This window comes from Myotis yumanensis, unplaced genomic scaffold (assembly GCF_028538775.1).
Source record: "Myotis yumanensis isolate MYYU_CA2020_CCGP unplaced genomic scaffold, mMyoYum1.0.hap1 SCAF_12, whole genome shotgun sequence".
NCBI lineage: Eukaryota > Metazoa > Chordata > Mammalia > Chiroptera > Vespertilionidae > Myotis > Myotis yumanensis.
The window spans coordinates 17,424,927-17,450,136 of record NW_027223763.1 but is presented as its reverse complement, the minus strand read 5'-3'; the positions used below and the strand labels follow the sequence as shown (position 1 = coordinate 17,450,136).

Below are 25,210 nucleotides of genomic sequence, written 5' to 3'. Positions count from 1 at the left end.
TGGGTTAGTCATGTCGAAAAGACAGGTGGGCATTGGGATTCCAACACAGTGCTTGCTCAGTTATGCCTGGGCATGGCCTTCCGTGTGCTCTCCTAGAACACAGGGTAAACGGGTACACAAATATGTGTTCACCCTGAGCGTGTTGTGCAGTCACTCTCTTAGCATGCCTGAGACTGAGCCACATATGTGAGGTTGACATACCAGCCTCTTTGTGTATATACAGTATTAATATTTTATTCACCTCTGGCCTGGAAATTTGTGTACCCATAGATTGTTAGATCAGAGATACTCTAGCTAGTGGTTCTCATTCAAGATAATGGGGGAGCCCTGGCCGGTGTGGCTCAGTTGGTTGAGCATTGTCCCGTGCACCAAAGGATCACTGGTTCAATTAGCATGGGTGTTTCTCTCTCTCTCCCTTTCCCTTCCTCTTTAAAAATCCATTTAAAAAATATAATGGGGGAAAGAGTAGTAACTGTAATAGAATCTTAGACTTTGAATGAAAGTGAAGATGGGAGAATGATTCAGTGCTCCTTGCATAACTCGGATGCCACTCTTTCCTCCTCTAATGGAAACATACTACCTGGGCCCTAGCCAGTTTGGCTCAGTGGATAGATCATCAGCCTGTGGACCAAAGGATCCCGGGCTCAATTCCGGCCAAGGGCACGTACCTTGGTTGCAGGCTCCTCCCTGGCCCAGGCCCTGGTTGGGGCGTGTGCAGGAGGCAATCAATCAATGTATTTCTCTCACATTGATATTTCTCTCTGTCTTTCCCTCTCTCTTTCACTCTTTCTAAAAATCAGTGGAGAAAAAAAGAAACGTATTTCCTGGGTCCAGTCTCTTCTTATTTTAGAGAATAGAAATCTAAAACCCTGAAAGAGTAAGAATCCTGTTCAAGGTGAAATGGCGTTATGATCTGCATGCATTTTGCCAGCCTGAGGTTCTCTGAGCCACACACTTAGGACATTAACCTTTTGTACATGGGTCTATATTTATTTCACTCCATCTGTACAAGCCAGAACATAGCATTTGAACTAAAGTATTCTTTGTGAAATTAATTAGAAAATCACAAAGATCTATTACAATATAAAATGGGACATGAGAAAAATAATAAATGTTATCTGAATTTCCATAAAAACTGCAAGATGAACAATCATGACCTTTATGAGACATTTGTAATACACATTCAAAATGGATAATGAACTAAAAATATCAGGTGGTGTAAAAAGCATTTTTATGCACTAATGTTTGTCCTTAGAAGAGACTCTGATATTCCAAAATTATGAAGCTGTGTGCCTAGGAAACCTGTTTCTTAAAAGAAATAGGAAATCTCCCACACTTTTTGCCTTCCGAATTTGCCTTCACCCCTTACACTGGCCTTAGATTTAGCTACAGAACTTAGAGAAAAATTTTTGGAAGCCCTTAAATTTATCTGTCATTTACTTTCTGCTTTCTTTGATCTCAAGTTTATTATGCTTACTGCTCAAAAAGAAGAATAACAAGAAAGAACTCAGTGGTTGAATGTCAACCTATGAACCAGGAGGTCACGGTTTGATTCCCGGTCAGTGTATTATTCTCTGTTCTTCCTACCTGATTCTCTTCTTTCTACATTAAAGGAGGTTTCCCATTGAAAATCATAGTTTAGTACAAACATACAGACCCCATAGTTTCACAGCACTCAAGAAGCCTGTAGAATACTATTACTGTCTTTCCTATACTTGTTTCATGTCAATAAATCACTTTCCTTCCCAGAACTTTCTGACTGTGGGCCTATTCTCTTTTATGGTGGGCAAGCTTCAGAAAGACTGACTCTGGCTTAAATCAGAAACTCCAGAACGATCTCTGGGCATCAGTATTTTTTTTTCAACACTACAGATTATTCTAATGTTCTGCCTTAGTTGCAAATTGCAAGAACTGAATCTTTGGAGGCATGTGTGTTTTGAAAAATGCTCATCCCCTGTTGAATCATTTAATAAGATGAGATTTAAGATGATTTAATTCTATTTAGTACTTACTGTGATTGTTCCCTCACTATCAATTATCAAAAACACAACCTAAGGAATGGAAATTTAGAAATCAACATATTAACCTGGAAGCATCCTGGGAATTTAGTTTCTAATAATAATTTGAGTTATTCCACTGATACTCAGTTATTTCCTTCATTAATTTGTTCATTAAATCAACAAATTATTATGTGTCCATACTTGTCAACAAGATACAGTTCCTGCCCTCAGAAAAACTGACAAGTCAACAGGCAATTACAAGAAAGAACACAATACCAATGTGATGCATATCAAGAAAAGAGTAAGCCCATGAAACTCTGGGTGAACATTGAAGGGCAATTTAACTGAACCTTGGAAATTGGGAAAGTTTAAAAATTACTGGCTAAGCTGAGACTCAGTGGGTGAGAAGGACTTACCCAAATGAAATGAAGACACAAGAGTAAGTGCAAAGGATGGGAGAACAAAATCAACCAACCAAAGAACACTCAAGGAGCCACAAGTTGTTTAGTATGACTACAGCTTAAAAGTCAAGGTAGGTAATGATTAGAGATGAGGCTCAACAGATAAGCAAAAATCAGATTATTAAGGACTCTGCCCATCATGTCATGGAATTTGGACTCTGTCTAGGTGGGGTGTCATAGAAAGATTTTTAAAGTCACCAGAATGGTTAAAGTTAAAAAGATTGACAATACCAAGAGTTAATGAGAATGTGGAGTAACTGCAATTCTTATATACAACTAGAGGCCTGGTGCATGAAAATTTGTGCACTCGGGGTGGGAGGTTGCCATTCCTCAGCCCAGCCTGTGCCCTTTCACAGTCCGGGAGCCCTCGAGGGATGTCCAGGGAGTGGGCCTAAGCCACAGTTGGACATCCTTAGCACTGCCAAGGAGGCGGGAGAGGCTCCCACCACCGCCGCTGCTCTCGCACCATCAGCCTGGCTTGTGGCTGAGCGGAGCTCCCCTTGTGGAAGCGCACTGACCACCAGGGGGCAGCTCTTGTGTTGAGCATCTGCCCCCTGGTGGTCAGTGTGTGTCATAGCAACCGGTCGTTCTTGATCATTCCACCATTAGCGTCAATTTGCATATTACCTTTTTATTATATAGGATACCTATTAATGCTCTATGACCCAGAATTACACTCTCAGTTATTTACCAACAAAAATAAGTGCTTGTGCCTAGCCAGTGTGGCTTGACTGTTGAGTGTTAACCCAGTAACCAAGAGGTTGCTGGTTCAATTCCTGGTCAGGGCACATGCCCAGGTTGTGGATTTGATCCCCAGTGAAGGATGTGCAGGAGGCAGCCAATTGATGATGTTCCTCTTGCTTGTGTCAATCAATAGATATGTACAAAAATGTTTATAATGGCTTTATTTATAATACCTAAAACCTACAAATAACCCAAAGATCCATCAACAGTAAAAAGAGTAATTAAATTGAGATTTATTCATAGAACTAAATACTATATAGCAATAAAGAAAACTATTTATACATACCACATATGAATGAATACCACAGACATTGATTGTCACACACACACAAACACACAACTTATTATATGATTCTACTTATATGAATTTTTAAAGTGAGCAAAACTAATCTGTGGTGATAAAAGCCAGAGTTGTAGTTACCGTGAGGGTGGAGTATGACTCTAAAGGGCATGAGGAGCCTTCTGTAGTGCCAGAATGTTCTGTATCTTAATCTGGAATGCATATTTTAAAAAATATTAAGTCATACATTTAAGATTTGGGTACTTTACTAAGTTAATACCTTTAATAAGATATACCTCAAGAAAAAGAAAAACAAGATTTGCATTTTGGAGTGACCACCCTGGAATGGGCTGGAGGCAAGGAGAAAAATTAGCACTACTATCCCTAAGAAAGGGGTGGCCTGAAATAGGAAGTGGATTAATTTTACATAAAAGTTAAGGAAAGAGGGTTTGGTATTTCCTGTATGTACTGATGAGGCAAAGGGAAGTATTAATAATGGTTCAGAGGATTCTAACTTAGGCAACAGGATGGATGGTGATGACATTCACTGAGATGGGGAGCATAGAAGGTGGAACAGACGTGGGGTAATATTTAGTAACTGAGAGCAATTCTCGGAGGAGACTTGGGTATAGCTAGGGCAGGCCATCCCGCTCTCTCCAGCTGGTCTGATGAGACACTCCTAATCCCAATTGAATCACCCACGTTTAATTGGCACAGGAAGAACAGGCTCTAACCATTCAGAGGGGTTGAGGGAGGTATTAAGGAGCCACTGTCACCTGGCGAATAAGAGTCTGTATTTTGAAAGCTTATGATGGATTTAAACTAATGGGCCTCAGGTTTCTATCCTGCCAGAAAATGAACAAGTGAAGGCAGATTATGCCAAAGGAAATAAATATGTTCACCATCTTTAGAATGTGATGAGGAACACAGACCTTGGGCTTTTGAGAATGAGTTTATGTGTTGGTTGTATGGAATAAAAGGTGAGGGGAGGGGCAAGGGCTCTGGGGCCACACTGACCCAGGTTCAAATCCCATTTCCACTGCTTACATAATGACTGAGGGCAAGCCAATTAAACATCTATAGCTTCAATTTTTTACTTTATTTAAAAATGTAGCAAATAACATGCACCATCCCAGTTGTGATGTTTAAGTACATTCAAGTATGTGGTAGAAGTTAATTCATTTGAACGTCATGTCCTATGTTACTGTATAAAATATATAAATAAAAAGTGATTAGAAATACAAAATAAAGTGGAAACAAAAAATATAACTGGAATTTTAAGTCAACATTATCAACTAGTAACATTAAGTAGAAAGAAAATAAATAAGGTCAGAAGATTTAGGTAAAATAAATATGATTGAATTAATAAGTATGTGATTTGTACCCTAACATGTATTTAAATGTTTTTTTTTCAATTACAGTTTATATTCAGTATTATTTTGTATTTGTTTCAGGTGTATAGCAAAATGGTTAGACAATCATATACTTTACAAAGTGCTCCCCAGATATTTCCAGTACCCAACTAGCACCAACCATAGTTATGAACAATATTACTAACTCTATTCCCCATGCTGTACTTGACCTCCCATGACTCTTTTGTAACTACCAATCTGTCCTTCTTAATTCCTTCACCTTTTTCACCCAGTCCCTCCACCTCCCTCCCCTCTGGCAACCATCAGTGTGTTCTCTGTATCTGAGTCTTTCTGTTTTGTTTGTTCACTTATATTGCCTAACATGTATTTTAAATAAATAATTTAAAACTTCTCAGATCCGTTCCCCAAGTTATACCTTTTATCTCCATTTTGCATCTTGCAACAATGACCAGAACTTCAGAACTATGTTAAAATTTAGACTAAAATTTATGCCCTAAATGATCTGACCATTGTCTGTCACTCTGGTTTTATGTTGTACCACAGAACAGAGAATTACTACTTATGATAAACGAAGTTGGTAAATGTTATTACCCTTGGCAGTGTCAGCGTATCTGGCCAAAGTTCGGAAGGGGAAGGGAAATGGAGCTAATACAGAAAGTGGGACAGTCTGGCCTGTAAATTCTGTTTTACTGAAATGTCCAGGATAGCCCAGCCGGCGTGGCTCAGTGGTTGAGCACTGACCTATGAACCAGGAGGTCACAGTTTGATTCCCAGCCAGGGCACATGCCTGGGTTTCGGGCTGTCCCCAGTGTTGGGCATGCAGGAAGCAGCTGATCAATATTCATCTGTCATCATTGAAATTTCTCTCTCTCCCTCTCCCTTCCTCTCTGAAATGAATAAAAATATATTTTAAAAAGAAATGTCCAGGATAGCAAATTTATAGAGACAGAAATTAAATTACTGGTTGTCATGGGCTAGGGGAGGGGGCGATGAGGAATGACTGCTAATAGGTGTGGAGTTTCTTTTCGCAGTGATGAAAAAGTTATGAAGTTAAGTTGTAATAGTTGTACAACTCTGTGATAGAGTAAAAATCACATAATTGTATACTTTAAGAGAGTGGATTTTATGATTAAGTGACTATATTTCAGTAAAGCTGATATTTAAAATAAATAACAAACGCTGAAAGAGGTTAACTGGGATTTTTCATATTTAAGACTTCCTAGAAATTTTCCATTGTTTTGGAAAAACTCAATATAGTATGTGGTTATTATCCCTTTAGTTTGATTTTCCCATCCAGTATATATATCACTGCCATCAGTTTGGGTGATTACCTTTACTACCATCCTTACTATCAGTTAGCAAGTGGCATCAAGAGCATTCCAGTTGGGGGCTGAGGGAGAGAGAGACTTAAGATTTTTGTTAGGTGGTTGTGAATAACTAAGAATTTTTTCTCTTCCTGCGTGCGGAGGGAAAACCATTAGGTACAGATAACTGTTAGCTGCCATCTACAACCATGAAGATAAAATTGACACAGAGCCAGAAGGATGGAGCAAGAGCCTCGATTGAGCCTTGCCTGACTCCTGTGCCAATAGTGTTTGATCAGCTAATTTGCCTAGGACGGTCTCCATTTACACCGTTCTCCTAGCCTGGTTGTCAGTGGTGCCCCTTTATTTCTCAAGTGTCCTGATTTAGACAATCATTTAAATCCCTGTAACTGGATTTTCAATTACATACCTATCAATGAGTTTATCAGTGAACCAACATCACTGTTTTGCAAACTGTATTCATCCAGACTGTTTTCTGATGGTCTCCCAGCCTCCTCCCCCGGATTGCTCAGTTGTTTCAAATACTTATATTCAAAAAGTAACCACAGAGGACACCCTGCTTTCTTCTCACTCTTTACCTGATAACCTCTTACTGTTTCATCTGGATCCAGCACTCCTCCCTGAAATCTTTCTAGACTTTCCTAAAGAAAAGCAATTGTTCCCAAGTCCCAAACAGTTCTCCTCATATCTCTTGAACATAACATTGCATTCTAATATCTATTTTGGAAAAAAATTCTATCATTTTAACTTTGTATCCAAAGCATGAGGACAGTGTGCTCCTGGAACACACTTGCTTTTCATCAAATTTGTTGAGGAATAAAGGAAAAGGAGTAACTGGATTTGTTACTTCATTTACTTTGTCATCTTGACAGACCGTTCAAATAATTCTGCTCAGTATTTTCCATTGTATGGTGACTAACCATTAATGATAGCACCCGAACCCAAATGATCTCAAAATAATTTAAATGGGTGATTGAATTTAGGGATGAACTTAGTATAGAAGAGGCCCCAATGGTTGCATCATGTACTGTTTCATGCTTCTTCCCATTGGAGATAGCACTTCAAATTTGTACCCACAATGAAGTAAAGGCTTAAAAATAATCTGATATGATTTCTGGACATGAAATTATTAGGCTTGGTAGAGGACTCATCTTCACAAATTCATTGTGAGTTTGGTACTCATTCAGGCAAATGTTACTTTTTTAAAAAATCAATTCTGAGCTAAGAAGTAATATTGTCATCTATTGTGTAAACTAGACTCTGAAAACGTTGTCTTCTGTTAAACCTGATATCTTGATGATTTGTATTCTGAGTATACAAAAATATACCAAAAATAGCATTAGCACTTATTTAATATCAACGTTTCTTTTATGTCAGAGGCCCCTAGTATATATAAATACCTTTTTAAATCTTATGCTTTGCTTGTGTAGAATATTTTATTTCAATGCCTCAAATTTATTTTTCTTATGGAATAAAGTATCTTTGATTGCTGTTTACTATTTAATTATACTTTTTCTATTCCATACAATTGTCATCTAACTGCATTTGTATCTAATTGACTAAGCCAGTTATGTTATCAAGAAGATGGTTTCTATAGAACATTCTGGTTTATGTAATAAACAGAATTGTGAGTGTTGTATGTTTCTGTCACAGAGAGACTGATTTGCTTTAAAAATAACTTATAAGTATAGTTAATTTTATTTTTTTTATAGGTAGGAACAGTAAAGGGAGAAATGGAGAAAACAAAAGTTAATGATCTAGATGAAATTAGAATGAATGAACTCTATTAAGGAATAATAATAAAACATTCATAGAATTTACATTTGCCTGGACCTGTTCTAAATATTTTACATGTTCACTTTAGTCCTCACAACAGAGTTCATATAGTTAAGAAATGGTAGAACTGGGATTCAAACCATCAGTTGATATGTGTTTAACCAGTAGTCTACACTGTACCTTAAAACAGAGCATTCTTAAGATAGAAGGTGCTTTGTAGAGATCCCAAACTCAGGAGGTCCAGGTTATCTACAGCCTTTATTCCTTAGTAAAAGTTAAATTCACACTTTAATTATAGTGTCATTAATACTATGGATGATACACAAGGAAACAGATTTTTTTTCATTTTCTTATTGTTTTTTAATTTTTCTACTTGTTTACTCTTGTAGATAAATTGTTTTGAAATGACAGTATATTTCATGAAATTCCTCCTAACTGAAGCAAAACATACGGTAAAGAAGAGCCAGGTGCTTAAATTGCCAGTGCATCTTAGCATAAAATATATGATTTATTCTTAATATATTTTCCTATGTCTCATGTGGTAAAATTGACTTCTATAGAATGGCTACCAAACTGAAAAATGCTGAGCTGAATCTACTTTTGCAATCTGAACTTTGAGGATTGATCATCTACCATATATCGTTTAAATTTACTTAATACTGTATTTGTTTATATAAAGAGCACTGGCTTCGGATTAGAATAGTCCTAAGTCCGAACTCCAGCTCCCTTAGTCATCAGATATGTCACCTGAGTAGTTAATCTTTTTGGCTTCCAGTTATACATTTCATCACTTTTTTAAAAATCAAGTTAATACTTTAAAACTTTGCTTGGCATACAACTTATCTCCCTGTATTCAATAAATATTAGAGCTTCTCTCTCCAATAAAGTTGCCAAGTTTGTTTACACACATTCACAGCTTAGGTAAATGTTTTAACATTATAAACTTTAATAATTTGAATTGAGTCATAAATATTTATCTAAAAGTAAAGCAATTTAAAAACACTCTGAACAAGAAAATAGTTGATATTTACACATGACACATTTGGAAATATTTTAAATATTTAAATTTAGCTTGCTTTACGATGAACACTAGTGCAACCTGGCACACTTTGGATTAACACAAAATCAAATATGCCATTTGAAAAGACAAATGAGTATGAGGTAAAACATTTTAATTAGTCATTTGGATATGAGTTGGCAAAACAGCTGAGAATGAAATGAACTCTAGTGAACTCTAGGCACTCCCCTGGACCACACCCATACATGCCAACACACTATAACAGTGGTTTATCAGATGAGGCCCTGAACTATTTGCCTAGAAGCTTTGTGCATTTGAAGGTGATTCACAGTAACATAGTATCTGAGAATCTGAAGGCTTTTTACAAAGTTACCATTTCATGGGTAACAAAACTAATGTTAAGTTAAGCACCTGAGCTGATAAGTAGGTAAGACATTTTTCTAATTTCAAAAATGCTTAGGGGGAAAAGGACAAGAATTAAATAGCTTTTTTTGGCATTAGCACCACAAATTTTAGATAAATTCTAACTTTGTTTTTGAAATTTCAAATTCACCCAATTCCTTGAGGATCTCCTTTAAAAACAAACTTGTTTTTTCAAAAGTTTTTATAGAGCTGAAAATTTACAGTATGCATGTCTTTTAAAAATAACACATTAACCACAGGAACTGAATTGTGATCTTTAAAATGTTTAATATATGAAAGATTCTTTAAAATAATGACAAACATGGAAACTATGTCCAATATTGACATAAAAATATGCTATTGACTGTCAAGTAGAGCATGGGCTATGCAGCAGGTCTTCAGGCTGTGATTAGGTGAACTAATATGTAGTTACTCTCACACTGACTCTGTGATCTAATTTTGTAACACAAAAGAGGGGTTGTTTTCAACAAGAAAATGTTAAAGTACTAGCAAACGAAGGAGAAAAGTGAGCAATTTTTCCAGTGACTTTCCTCAATACAGATAATTTATTCACTCGTTCAACAAATATGGGAGTGCCTAGAACAGCAATTTTGAACTGCTGGGCCTCGGCAGACACACTGGTGTGCCACAAGAATTTTTAAAACATGCAACACCTGACAATTTAGTCAGGGGCACTGACTTAGATTGTCAAATGAAAAAATGACAACAGCCAACACAGTATCTGTCCAGTGTGAATGAATAAAAATTATACCTATTTGTTTTTTGTCAGATCGGCAAAAAATATATTTTTTGCTGCGCTGCTGAATTTTGGTAATTAGTTTATGTGTGCCATGAGATAATAAAGGTTGAAAATAGCTGGCCTAGAAGGTGCAAGGCCCTGGGAGTTAATGACAGACTAGTTTATCTCACTTATTCAGACACATAGCATTTCCAATAATTTTCCTTTAACAGAGCACTCAGTAATTCAATAGACTTTATTTTTCAGAGCAGTTGTAGGTTCACGGTAAAATTGAGCAGAAAGTACAGATACTCCCTGCCCCAACACATGCACAGCCTCCCCCACTATCAACATCAGCATTCTGTACCAGAGTGGTACATTTGTTACAGTTGATGAACCTACATTGACACATCAGCATCACCAAAAGTTCATAGTTTACATTAGGGTTCACTCCTAATGTAAACTATGGGTTTTGATGTATGCTCCTTTTTTTTTTTTAAATCATCACTGGAGGATATTTTCCCATTGATTTTTAGAGAGAGGAAGAGAGAGGGAAAGACAGAAATATCGACGTGAGAGAAACACATTGATTGGTTGCCTCCTGCATGTGCCCTGACCAGGGCCTGGGCCAGGAAGAAGCCTGCAACCTAGGTACATGCCCTTTACTGGAATCGAGCCCTTAGGTCCATAGGCTGACGCTCTATCCACTGAGCAAAACCGGCTAGGGCAATGTATACACCTTTTTAAAAAAATATGTTTTTATTGATTTTAGAGAGAGGAAGGGAGAGGGAGAGGGAGAGAGGGAGGGAGGGAGAGAGAGAGAGAGAAAGAAAGAAAGAAACATCGACTGGCTGCCTCCTGAACCTGCGACCTGGTATTGACCAGGAATTGAACCCACAACCTTTTGGTGTAAGGGACGATGCTGTAACCAACAGAGCCATACTGCCCAGGGCACCACTCATAATTTAAAAAAATAAAGTATACAAAATCTCTATAGGTTTTCATCATGTATTAACTTTTTTATAAAATAGAAAAATGGTCACTTTTCATCATAAAAACAATAATACTCATTATAGAAAGTCAACAATATAAATAGGCAAATTTTTAAAAAATCAACATTTTATTCCTCAAAGACAAATACTCATAGTTGTGTGGTATAATTTCTTTCCGTCTTTTTTCTGTGCATAGCTTTTCAGTGTCACATTTAAACTTGATTTATCTAGAAATCTCACCAAAGGTGATGTTTTTCTTAGATACAACCCAAATCAAGAATCATGATTATTAAAAATGTTATAACTTAAAAAAGTCTAACAGGAACTTTTATAGTACAGTTTAGGCATTCTGAATAAAATGTAACTAAGGATATCAATTTCCCAAAGTTTAATTGCTTTGTTTCGCTGAAGTAAATTATGGACCTGTGTTCTCAGAGCCTTCTGCTGCTCTTTTCTGGGACGTGGGAAAAGAACCAATACAATTTCATTTCAGTTTCAGTTTAGAATCAGCTATAATTAAATTGTTTGGGTTTGAGTTTGGTTCAAGTAAAAAATGTGTTTCAATTACTTGGTTTGAACCAGATATTTTGGGTTCTTTCCTTGTTTAGATTTTATAAACTAAAATATCTAGGGCCATTCAATGACAGTCAGATTTGGATTTTGTTTGCCTCTAGAAACATTGCTCTTTAAGCTGTATGAATTCTAATATATACTGTTATTGGATTGCCATTGGAAAAAGTCAGAAGCCCTGAACTTGGTGGAATTAGTTTTCTAAAAGAGAGGCCCTTCAGACAAACAACTGAAACAATGTGAACTACCAAAGGTGAGAGGAGTGGACAGGGTCTTTGCTACTTAGACTCCTGTCTGCACTACATGGAAGAAATTTACACTGTTACTGTATCTTTAGAAAATTAACATTAGTTTTCTAAAACTGCTGCTTTAAAATTAGCAACCAGTTCCAGATAGACCAAGTTTAACTAGGCTCAAGTACAACATAGCTGATCTTTAATCTACCGATTATGCTCAATGATAGCAAGTCTGTTAACCCTTAAGAATATCTGTTTCTTCACCATTCTTTGGCTTCATTTTCCATGTAATTGATCATACTGCATTAAATCCTTTGTTAGAAGGTTCCCAAAAACGTTTTGGAGAAATAAAGAATATAACAAAATGCTTAAATCGACCAATTGATGTAGTTCATCAAATCTATGAAGGTATTGATTATAAAATGCAATGTATGAGATTTTATATATGATTAAGAAAACACACCCACCAATTAATTGTAAGACTTCATTGACTGTGAGATGCATTTCCATTTTAGAAATGTTAAAACAGGTTAAATTGTTTTTTTTTTAAAAAAATGTCTTAGGAGTGATTAGCTGCAACAGTGAGGTTTTAAAATTTCCATTTCTAATATTATTTCAATAATAATACACTACCCTGCTGTAACATTAACTTATCAATAACAATCAACAATGGGAGTTTGGTTTCTAAGCTCTATTCTTTCTCACTGATGTTAAAGCCGATAAAACAAACAGTACAGCGAGTCCAGGATTGGTTCTCAATAGGGACCTTAATTTAAACTCTTTCCTGATTGTAGTTTATCATTTAACCGGAGACTGAGGTAGCTCATTTAATCAATATTAACTACTATAAACTGCACTGATAAAATAAACTCTTTTCAAAACTGAATTCAATTCTGAAATCACTCAAGGGGGTAATGGATTATTTATAAGGAAATCACTTGAAATAATAAACACTGTCTAAACATGAAACAATCAAGGAACAATATAAATTCATCTGGGCTAAAGAAACAAACAGAAACATTTAGTACTAGATTAAAACATCTCCTTGGACTGATTTTAAATGAAGATAAACACTGTTACCTTATGATCCAGAGTGCCCTTTCTTTGCTTTTTAGAGCCTGTGTAATTTAAAATTTTCTAGTAGCAAACCACATTTAAAAAGTTAAGAACAGCGAAATTAATTTACTAACTTATTTGACTTAACCCAACATATCAAATATATTATTGTTTCAACACGTAATCTATTTAAAATTTACGAATGAGGTGGTCTCAGACTACACCCATCACACATCTCAGTTCGGTACTAGCCACATTTCCAGCGCTCATTAGCCACCTATGGCTACCCGAACAGTAACTCTTAGGGAATTCGATAATGACGGACTCTTTACATTGTGTTTGAGAGTTTCTTTTCTATTACACGCGGCCTCTAAGATGCTTAGAGATCTGCGAGGCACAAGCAGATTACTCTACTCAGGTCCGTTATGATCCAAGGCACCACAGCATTAAAGGCCGTGAGGGGGGCAGGCGACGGGAAACCCCTGCGCCCAGGAACGTGGCCTGGGGCCTCCGCCGCTCGGAGGGATGCCCGCGGCCAGGCTGCGGACGCAGCGTTGGGAACCCGCTTGCAAGACAGCCGGCGGCTGCCTGGAGCCTAGTGTATTTTTCTGGAACACCAGAGCCGGGCAGAGGGAAAGCGGCCTCCAAGTGGGACACAGAGTCACGCTCCGCCGCCGCCGAGGGAGGGTGGCCTAGGGCTGCAACGCTGGCCGCCCGTGCGCCTCGGCCCGACGCGGGAAGGTAGGCGGCGGCGGAGACAGAAGCCAGGGGAAAGCCCGGCCAGCATCCCGCAGGAGAAGCCGCCCGGGGGTTGCTCGCCTGGGTGACGCAGCCGGCGCGGAGGCAGCAGGATGGGCGGGGAGGGGCGTTGCGCACCGCCCCTCGGCGGGGCGGGCGCCGCGGTCGCGGAGGGCGGGGGCCGGGAGGGGCGGGGATCGCCGGGGAGTCGGGGCGCCAGCCGCCGGTTTCGATTAGAGCGCGGAGCCGCGGCGGCAGAGCAGGGCAGAAGCAGCGCGGCGCGGAGCCAGGCGGCGGGACGGCGACGGGGGCACCGGCGCGCGGGGCCGGGCCGGCGGCCGCGAGGGCGTAGGGGAGGCGAGCCGGGGCGCGGAGCCACGGCCACGCTGACCACCCAGCCCGGCCACAGCAGCGCCCAGAGTCGCGAGCGCGCCCAGGGCAGCGCGCGGGCGAGTGCGCGCGGGCGGGGGCGCGTAGGCCCTGCCCGCCCCTTCCGTCCCCACCCCACTCCGCCCCTTCCTCTCCCCACCTTCCTCTCCCCTCCTGCGCCCCCGCCGCGGGCGCCTACCCTGTCCTCCTCCTGCGGGAGCGCTGTCCGCGGCGACGGCCGGAGCAGGCCGGGCCGGGCCGGGGGATGGCGCTGCTGGACCTGGCCCTGGAGGGAATGGCCTTATTCGGGTTCTCCCTCTTCTTGGTGCTGTGGCTGATGCATTTCATGTCCATCATCTACACGTGAGTGAGGGGCAGCTGGAGGAGCCTGTGGCGGGTTCGGGGCCTCAGGGACAGGCGAGGGTGGGAGGGATTGCGCTTTGGAGGGGATTTGGCTTGGGTGGGGGTGCAGAGAGCTAATTCTCAGTGTTTCCCCCATTCTCTCTCCCTTTGGACCAGCAGGGTGGGGGGTCCTTGGGAGGGAAAAGTGGCGAGGGAGGGGGTTGCTGGGCTGCAGGCGACTGCACAGCCAGGGGAAAGGAAACTGCGCTCTTACGTGTGGCGGAAGGTTGCTTGCTTGGTTTGACTGTGTTGGGGATTCGTGTGATTTTTCATCTGGGCCAAGATGTATGGTGTCTTCTCCGCGCCCCCCCCCCCTCCCCCCTTGACCTGGGACACATTTCTGTTGTGGTGATGGTCGTTCCTATCTTCTGGGAGGTGCACACAGCCGCCACCTGGAAACCTCCCTGTGGATTTTCTTCCTAGACGATCTCTATGCCCTCAGATAGGTGTCAAGTGCCTGTCCACCTCCGAGGTGGCGTTATACCCTTGAATCATGTCAGCTTATACATTTCAGTGTGGTTTTCTTTCCTTTCATTCTAATTTCTTATTTATTGTCTTGCTCAGATGTGCGTCCCCTACACACACACACACACACACACACACACACACACACAAACTTTTCATCATTAACAACATGTACTTCTTGAGGCCTAGATGCTATTCACTGAGGTCACAGGCATGATCAGGGCAGAATTCCTGCCCTCATAGAACTTACATTCCAGAAGGGACATAACAAAATCTGAATAAGGTTATTTCCAATCCAAGTCTATGAGTAAAATAAACAGGGTTATGGGGTATGTGGCTAGTTTTGATATTTCAATTATTTACATGTTTTCAAACCGAAATCAACCTTTACAAAGAAATGAAAGAATCGCATAGGCCATATTCTCTGGATATGGATTCACTGTTTTTTTTAGCGGGGGGGGAAAAAAAAAGATTATGCATGGTTATCTTTACCACCAACTAGAATCGGGTATATAAAAAGATGGGAAGGACATTAAGAAATTAATTTTTGTTTCTTTTTCTTCACTTTTTACTACAGAAAAAGTATGTTTTTTCTTTTGGAAATACTACATTTCATTAATATAGTGTGGCATTTCCTGGTATTGGAGAAAGATGCTTCATTGTACTAGACACATTGATATTTCTTTGAAGATGAAAGAAAACATGCCATTTGGATGTTGTTGATCTTCGTGTATGGAGTTTGTTAGCTATAGTCACTAAACACATTCTGGAGTTCATTTTATATATATATGAGTTCTTTAAGAACAATTTTTCCTTTTTCCAATCATAAAAATAAAAAACGCTTTCTATATAAGGAATTTGTTTTTTTAAATATATTTTTATTTATTACAGAGAGGAAGGAAGAGGGAAAGAGAGATAGAAACATCAGTGATGAGAGAGAATCATTGATTGGCTGCCTCCTACATGCCCCCTACTGGGATTGAGCCTGCAACCTGGGCATGTGCCCTTGATCGGAATTGAACCTGGGACCCTTCAGTCCGCAGGCCAGTGCTCTATGCTCTGAGCCAAACCGGCTAGGGCTAATATAAGGAATTTAGACACAACAGAGAGGAATAGAGAAAAAAGTTAAACACAATCAAAATTACATTACTTTGTCAATCTTTTGTGACCATCCTTCCAATTATGTTTCTGTTGGGGACAGGGAGAAAGAGAATGGAGGGAGGGAAGGAGAGAGAGAGGGACTTTATTATGATTATTATTCTGTAACCTGCTTTTAAAATTAAACTATTTAACCCGACCGTCATGGCTCAGTGGTTGAGCATGCACCTATGAACCAGGAGGTCGAGATTCAATTCCCAGTCAGGGCGCATGCCCAGGTGGCCGGCTCCATCCTGGCCATGCTGGAGGCAGCCAATTAATAATTCTCTCTCATCATTAATGTTTCCATCTCCCTCCCTCTCCCTCTCTGAAATCAATAAAGAATATGTACAAAATAATAATAATAATAAAATTCAACTATTGATAAATGCTTTGGGGTAGGTTCTTTAGTACAAGGCACTGTTCTAGGTGCTGGAAATAAGATTGAAGGACAAGACATCCAGCTGCTCACATGAAGCTTCCACGTAAAAATGTCATGAATATTTTTTGCATATTAATAAATGTATGATCTCTGCATCATTTTAAATAGATGCATGGCGTTTCATTATGATGGCTAATATGTATTTGTTGTTATTGATGGGCATTTACATTGTTTCATTTATCAAGATTACAAACCACATTGATGCATTCAGGTGCATACGTGTTTGAGAGATGGCCTCCTTAGTTTACATTTCTGAAAGATGTACTATTGGGCTGTTAGTGGTGCACATTGGATACATATTGGATACATGTTGCTCTATAGCAGCCATACATCTTGCTCTACAGCAGCAATTTTCAACCAGGGTGCTGCAAGAATGTTTAAAACATGCAATACCTGACTATTTCGTTAGGGGCACTGACCTCTGTTCGTTTAGATTGTCAAGTGAAAAAAATGACTACAGCCAACATAACAATAGCCATCCAGTGTGAATGAATCAAAATTATACCTTTTCTTTTGGGTCTGATTGGCAATATATATATTACATATATATATATTTGGTATGCCACAGAATTTTAGTAATAGGTTTATGTGTGTGAGATGAAACAGGTTGGCAATTGCTGCTGTACAGGAAAGTTGTATCTATTCATAGACCTGGTAACACTGACTGATGGTCCCCATTTTCCCTTACTAAATACCAGGCTTTTTACTGTTTTCTGTGTGTTTTTTCCCCCCATTGCTTTAATTATTAATTCCATGGAACACTTTCGATATATTTATGTTAGTTACATGTAGTTGTAAATTACTTGCTGAGAATCCTTTGCCTGTGCTACAGTCTATTCCTGAGTTGACTTTTTCGGTATGAATATTGTTTCTGTTACTGTTTTTTCCCAGGGTTTTTTGGTGGTGTATTTTTTGGTGGTTTTTTTTTTCTTTCAGTTCTGTATACATATTTAACATGGAGAAAAGTGTGTGTGCCTGTGTGTGTTACATAGTCAAGTCTTCTAATGTTTTCTGACTCTGGTGTAATTTTTATATCCCCCCCCCCATTTATTATAGTATTAGTGTCCCTAATGGATTCGTGCACATTGAAAGGAAATTAATTAGAAGAAATATTTTAATATCACCATTTGCCCTTTCTCTATAATACAAGTGTCAACCAAATTCACGATCGACAATGGCAGATGGAAACACATGTGTGCGATTGGTGCCAGTGAGAGCTTTATATATAGAGATAAACGTGCTTAATTAGACCTGCTTTCTGATTTAGCTAAACTTTTTCCAGCCCAGTGAAGCACCCCAACTTCTCTTTCAGGTAATTGTCAGCAACACAGCAGTAAATATCAACACGAAGCAGATTATTATTGTAGATCATGCAGGGAGAACAAAGGGTGAAATATTTAATTACAGCAGTGTTTGACTATATTCTGTGCAGTGAGAAAACCTGAAGTCATTTTCAAGTTCCACCATTTCTTCTTTTTAGTCAGGTCAAGTTTCTAAACTTTCTAAATCTCTGTTTTCTGGCTAATGAAAAGAAAATAGGGTTCTACCAAGTCTCCTATCTACCTACTCCAGGACTTCTGTGAGGATCAAATGAGATGAGGCACGTGAAAACGCTTCACAGACATTTGGTTAAAGTGTGAAATGTTTGCACCTGACTATAAAGCAAGACCTGTTCCTAGTCGCTAGGGAGAGGAAGCTAGGTGTTGCTATGTGACGTCATTAACCCGCACTCACAACGTTTCTGGGCTGGGCTGGGCTGGGGGCCGCATTTTGCACTATGGGGTCTTGGCAGCTTTGGCTACAATTTGGTGCACTGTCGCTCCGGGGCAGGGCGGGGGGGCCGGGGTGGCGGGGGCCTGTGTCCCCCTTGGGGGAAGCCAAGTGTTGGTTTGTGGGCACCAGGTCCTTGGTGCTTTTTCTTTTTAAATGGCCAGTGTGCGTCATGGCAGCTCCTGCATTGAGCATCTGCCCCCTGGTGGTCAGTGTGTGTCATAGCTACTGGGCTGATGGAGGGACACAGGCTTTTATATATATAGATATATATATTTTTTTAGTATTTGAGTTTTCTCAGAATTTTTTTTTTATATTCCACCCTTTAATGTACTCAATATTTTATTTTGTTAAGAGATCTAGAGCCGTAATTTTAGGTTCACCTAAATATTTAGCCACTTTTCCCGGGATCGTTTATTGAATGATTATTTGATTATTCTACAGTTTTGAAATATCATATTTATTGTAGACTAAATTCTTCTGTATACTTGGGTATGTTTCAATTTTCCCAATGCTGTTTCATTGATCTGTTCTTGCTCCAGTATCCACTGTTTTAATTAATGAAGGCAAGCTCCATCTTACACTTTTGCAAACTTTTTTGGCTTTTTACACATTTTTACTTAAAAATGAACTTTAGAACCTTTCTATTCACACTAAGTAATCTTGTTTTTTAATTGGAATTGTTCAATTTACAGCTCAGTTTGGAGAAATTGATTTCTTTCAGCATAGCACCATGATATATATCCCCTTCCCTCTGTTTTATGGACACATAACGATTTAGTCACATTTCTTTAATTGAAGTAAACACTACTGATGTAGCTGACATCCCCAGTAACCATCTGGAGTGTTTAGACTTGAGACAGCTCCAGAATTGTTTTAAGTTATATTCTTAATGCTAACCAGTAAAGTTTTCTTAAAATACTTCTAGCTTTTGAGAATAGTGCAAACATTTACCTTGGTTGAGATACTGTAGAGAGTCTTTGTATTTATTTTCTAATACCCCATAAAGTTACTTATTTTTACTGACAGTAACAAGAGCCCCCAAAATTATGTGAAAATAGAATAAAGAAAATGCAATTCATTTTTAACAGATTATAATGACTAGCTAATTGAAGGAATCTTGTGCTTATCTTTCTGAAATGGACAACTGAACATAAAGCAAATAATCAAGAGCTTAACTTATGTAGAAATTAGATCTTAACCGTTTTATTTTTGATAAGTTTCTTCTGTCCCACCTTCCAAATTATTTGTTTGATTTTATTCCTTTCTTACTGAAGTAAAGATACTTCTCAGCTTAATGTGAGTTATGTTTCAGCAGAGAACTAAGGTTTTTTTCCCCTCTCCTTCTCTCTAGTGTATTTAGTAAAATTGCAAATTTGATATCTCAGTATTTTGACAAGCAAAGTTAAAGAACAATGGCAATTTTGCTTACAATATGGTGCTAAACATTCTGCATTTTATTTTAGAATATTTTCTACACCTGTGTTCTATGTCCTCTCAAATTCTTTTGAAATAACTTAAAGTATAAATAAATTGAAATAAGCATTTATCTATACTCTCCTAGAAAACCTTGTGTTTGCACCTGGAGGAAATTGAGCCTATTTTTGAAATTTATATGGCTCCTTATCTGGTTTTCAGATCAAGATGCTTAATCTGTAGATTCCTGATTGTTAAAAAGTATTTAATACAAATATTGTAGTAAAGTTGCTGAGAAAAACCAAAATAACCAGTTGGTTATTTTTAAAGATTAAATGCAGTGTGTAATGGTATCTAGTTAATTTAGATTTGATGTTCTATTGTCGTGTATCTTCTTAAAATGAGATAAAGAGCTAAGTATTGGTCTGTATTGAAAAATGAGGCGGAATGTGACTAATACAATGAACAATTCTTATTCAATGAAATTATTTGTTCAGATTTCACTTTAGAGTTTCTATAAGCCTGCAATTAAAATAATGAGGTAACTTAGAAATTAGAAAATGATTTTTAATATTTTGAAACTATATCTATTCACTGGTATTTTTACCTACTGCTTTACTCCTTCCCAATGTTAATATTAAACTGATGCTTAGTCATTTCATAACATTTTAGAAATCCCCCTTTGTGGGATTTCTGGCTAGAATGTTTAAGATAATAATTTTCAGATGCAGCCGTGGGCAAACTACGGCCCTTGGGCCGGATCCGGCCCGTTTGAAATGAATAAAACTAAAAAGAAAAAAGACCGTACCCTTTTATGTAATGATGTTTACTTTGAATTTATATTAGTTCACACAAACACTCCATCCATGCTTTTGTTCCGGCCCTCCGGTCCAGTTTAAGAACCCATTGTGGCCCTCGGTTCAAAAAGTTTGCCCACCCCTGGATTAGAACCTTTGAAATTCAAGGCTCTTATTCCCAAGATTTCGTATTTCCTAGCAATAACAATGATTATAGCCTCAGAGGGCAGAGTGGGTTAAGTGACCTTTATGAGTTTATTCCCCTTATTGAGAGCTAATGTGGTTTGATAGCTTGGGGGCCGTGGTGAAATAATATAAAAGCTTGGAAACAGTGGTTTTCTTCCTTTTTTAGCTCTTCAGGGGGCATATTGCTGGATGACAAGAGGATCTAAATAAGACCCCCTGCCTTTTTTCTCCTCTCTCTCTTCCCCATCCCTCTCCTTCCTCAGATGATCATTTCCCCCCTCCGTACTTCATGTCCTAATGTTTAGTGTTAGGCGCTATCTTTTCTATTAGTTGACTGGAGGTGCCAGGCCTGTGTGGAAATACATCTTGGACCCGTAAATATTAACTACCCTCTAGTAAACCAGAGGTCCTTTTCCTGGAGATTTTTTTCAAATTAATTCTGCCTTTGCTAACTTTTCTAGTATTGCAGCTTTTATACTATACTACCCACTGCATAGCTTTTTAAATACATACATATTTTTAAATTGATTTCAGAGAGGGAGGGAGAGATGAAACATCAATGAGAGAGAGAATCATCAATCAGCTGCCTCTTGCACACCTCCCGCCCCCCCCCTCCCCCCCCCAGTGGGGATGGAGCCCGCAACCCTGGCATATGCCCTGACTGGGAATCCATGACCATGGATTAAACCATCACCTTGGATTAAACCATCACCTTCTGGGTCATAGGTCAATGCTCAGTCACTGAGCCACACCAGTTGGGCTGTCATTTTTTATTTGACAATCTAAGGGGAGAGGTCAGTGCCCCTGACTAAATAGTCAAGTATTGCTCATTTTAAAAATTCCTGGTAAATCATTGCTACCAGGACCACTTTTTGGTGAATGAATGAGGAAATTGACCTCCTTTGACCTGAGCCTGGGAAGATACCAAATTGGACTAGATTGTGACTGCTTTCAATAAGCAAAATGAAAGTTGGAATTCAGTGTTAATATTCAGTAATGGTACTGTGGATTCATCATCCCTCCCTTTTCCTCCATTTTTCCTATGTTGGTTCAGTACACGTTATCTCCACCCTAGATTATTTAAAACTATCTCTGCTTACTGGTGTTTCTTCCTACAGCCTTGTTTCCTTTTTACTTTATTTTTCTTATTTAGCCTTATCCTACCGGAGTACTAATCTGAGATCATGTGCATAAAATCTTACCATGGTTCCCCATTGCCTTTAGGTTAAAATTCAATACTAATAAGACATGTATAGTTCTTCAGGATCTGAGCCACCACCCCCTTGTACCTGCATCTTCAGCAACATTGAATTACTGGCATTCCCCTAACTATGCAATGTGTTTTCTCTAGAATTCTTTTTCCTTCCTTTCCTTTCTATGCCCCACACCCCGGCCCCCTTCCTTTTTGTTTAATTCCTACTCATTCAAGCAATTTTAGACTTTACTTCCTTACGGGGTTAGGCGCCCCCTCTTACGTCCTTCCATAGCACCTTGATTTTTACCCATCTAAATTGTAAATGTGTTCAGTTGTCTCTTTTCCCAACTGGATTGTAAGTGTTTGAGGGTAAGGATAGTGTCTTATTTACTGTTGTATGTCCAGTGTCAACCAGGCATTCATTATTACTTATTAAATAAATGATCTTTGAATTTTTTTCTAGTAGAAATGGTGAATATTTTGCTCATTCATAAGTTCGCTGTCATTTAGCCACTGTGATTTGAGGTGGATGGTCAGAATTTGGGATGCTTTCAATGGCCATGAACTTTAATGAACTTTATTGGACCAAAGGGAATGTTTATCTAACTATTTCTAGTTAATTTCCAGGTAAATAAAAACAGGGCTCTATCAATAACTTGTTTACCTAAAAACCTGAATCCCCCCCCCCCCCCCCCATTCCCCCCCTCCCTAACCTTTTCCAAAGGGAATGGCTGTCTTGCTATCACTAATCTTTACACTTAGATCTGTCCTTTGGGGAATGTGGAGCCCAGTGCTATCCTGAGTTGGTTGACATGCAGATCATAACAAATGTCCCCCAATTTTCCTTCACCCACAGAAATTTGCTTTAGACACAAAATAGTTTAATTTAGACATTACTTTCAGCTTTAAAAGGGTAGCTTTGGGGAATTGTGTAGAAGAGGATCGGGCCAGTCCCATTAGTTTCCTCTTGATTTGAAAAGAGGGGATTTTGAGTTTATGATATGTTTGAGGGTCTTCTGTGTTTTGGGGCACGGCCTGCTGGGACCGCATCTTCTGCCGAGTGCCTTTCTTATTTAGTTGCTATTAGCAAAACATCATGCTCCATTTTTCATACACTAGGGCTACCTATTGTCACCAAAGGGTTAGTGAGTTGGGGGTGGATTATTGGGGAGGGGGAGCAAATTTATTAAAGAACTCCTACCTATTTGTTTTCCATGGTGAGGAATCTTCCGTATTCTGCAGTATGTCTGTCTGTCATCTGGTAGAAATAGTTGGTGTTTTCCGGTAAACTTAAGTCACTATCGGCTGTTTTGTGTTCTCTGGGGAATCTTGCGTGTGCAGAACTCAGGGAATCTTATGTTGCTGGCGAAGCCCCTCCGGCTGCAGTAGCATTTTGGAAAAGAAAAGTGCTGCGTGGAAGTAACATCAGTCATGACACATCACCGATGGTAAACACACAGTCACAGCCTTCCCGGGCGCAGTCACGAGTAACAACAACAGAAGCCCTTCGCCGCTGGAAGTGGTTGGCGTGGACTGTGTGAAGCCGGGGACCTGCTGATAGAGCAGTCAACCTAATTTTACATGAAATATTAACAAGCTTGGTTGCATGCAGCGGAGATAAATTCCCAGAGTCAGATAAATTGTTTCAAGTGAATCACACGGCAGAACTGTAAAAACAGCACAATCTGGGGCTGTTAAGCAAGGTGGACCTTGCCCTCAGGGAATCCATATTCTTAGAAGCCTGGAGCGAGTCTTGTGCCTCCTGTGGGAGGTGGAACACTGTGTTAAGGTTGCCGCAGAGGCTGCTGCCTCTGGCTTGGAGCGGAGAGAGCACAGCGCACCCTCTCACTGCAGGGCTTCCCTTCCTACTAGGCTTCCCTCCCGCTCAAAACCCAATTAGAACACAAAACTGTAAAACAAAGCACTTAAGAATGGTTCAGATTGTTGTGTGAGTGAGTGGGGAGGTGTGTGAAAAGATCAGAAGCATAAAGCAAGAAGCTAAAATGATGAAAAAGACAGTAACTGTTTTAGAGACTGAGATGTTAGAAGATAAACATCAGCTAGGATGAGTAAGACCATCCCTTCAGTTCAAAAGTTGCAGAGAGACGATTAGGTCATCAGGCTAAAGCATTTAAATCCCACAGAACCAACCCGGATACTTCTTTGAAGTGTTCCCCGAATAGATAACCTTCTAGGGCACCAGACAAAGCAGTACCCCGAAGGCTCTCTCTTTTGTCTGTGATTCATCCCTGATGACCTTTTGGACTTAAGTTACTTCTCAGAAACACCCTGACTAGAACGGTACCTGCACAGTTGTCCCTAATGCTGGCAGGGGGGACACAGCCCTGCAGGCATGTGAGGTGAGCCTCCCCCTCCCCCTCCCCTTCCCTCCCCCTCCCCTTCCCCCTCTCCCTCCCCCTCCCCCCTCCCTCCTGGAGGTGAGGTGCCTAAATTACATGAATAGGATTTTTTTATTTGACAGTGATTCCAGATCCTGATTGAAAGTGCAATTTAGAGATAATTCCTCTGGAAAGTGACACATACGGACATTTTACTGTGCTTCCTATCTCCGGAAAATTGCTCACTTACATTTCAGGATCATTCCATTCTTTAAAAAGGAAACAGATCAAAACAGTTGACTAGCCGTATAGGAGATCCATTCCTTTTATACCCGATGTGTTCCTGAAAACGTCACAAAATCACATTTCTGAAAATCAAAATGGACGTACATGTGAGGCAGATTCTTTTCAAGAGGGCTAAGATGATTATTAAAATTCCAAAGTATGTTTTGCTGGTTCTGATGCCTGGCACCTGCTGCCACGGATTAAGAGCCTTTGCCAGGTCGTGGGGTGGGGCCTTCCCTTGTAATCTTTGCTCTGGGGCCTGTGTGAGGTAGGTGCGGTGATTTCATGGCAGGATAGACTCTCTCTGGAAGCCTTCAGAGCATCTCCATACTAGAAGGTGGTATTGTTTGGATTACAGAGTAACTAGTAATTACAGTACCTTGTACATTGTACCTGTACCTGTACCTTATACATTGTACCTGTGGAAATGATCTTACCTTTGCCTCTCAGCTCTGGGGGTGACCACCTCTCCCTCCAGCAGAGCCACGTGAGTGGGGATTGTTGTGGCTGCAGAACCCAACATTCCCAGTCAGAGTCTGAAGAACAGGAATTAAGAGGAGCCAGGACTATGCAGAACCACTGTCCAGCTGAGAATACATCCTGTAGTTTAAAAAGAGAGCTCAGCTAAAAGGAATTTACGAGTAGCAGTCGTTTTCAGTGGATAATAAGTTATGATATTTAATGTTTCTCACTCTCA

At 39.7% G+C, this 25,210-nt stretch overlaps 1 protein-coding gene across 1 annotated transcript in view; it reads left to right on the top strand.

The window, feature by feature from the left end:
- Positions 1-14,054: 14,054 nt before the first annotated feature.
- The window catches only part of UGCG (UDP-glucose ceramide glucosyltransferase), a 33,090-nt gene continuing 21,934 nt past the window's right edge, over positions 14,055-25,210 (top strand). The window contains exon 1 of the mRNA XM_070430901.1: positions 14,055-14,442. Coding sequence (XP_070287002.1) covers positions 14,345-14,442 — 98 coding nt within the window. The 5' untranslated portion in view covers positions 14,055-14,344. The remainder of the gene's footprint in view (positions 14,443-25,210) is intronic.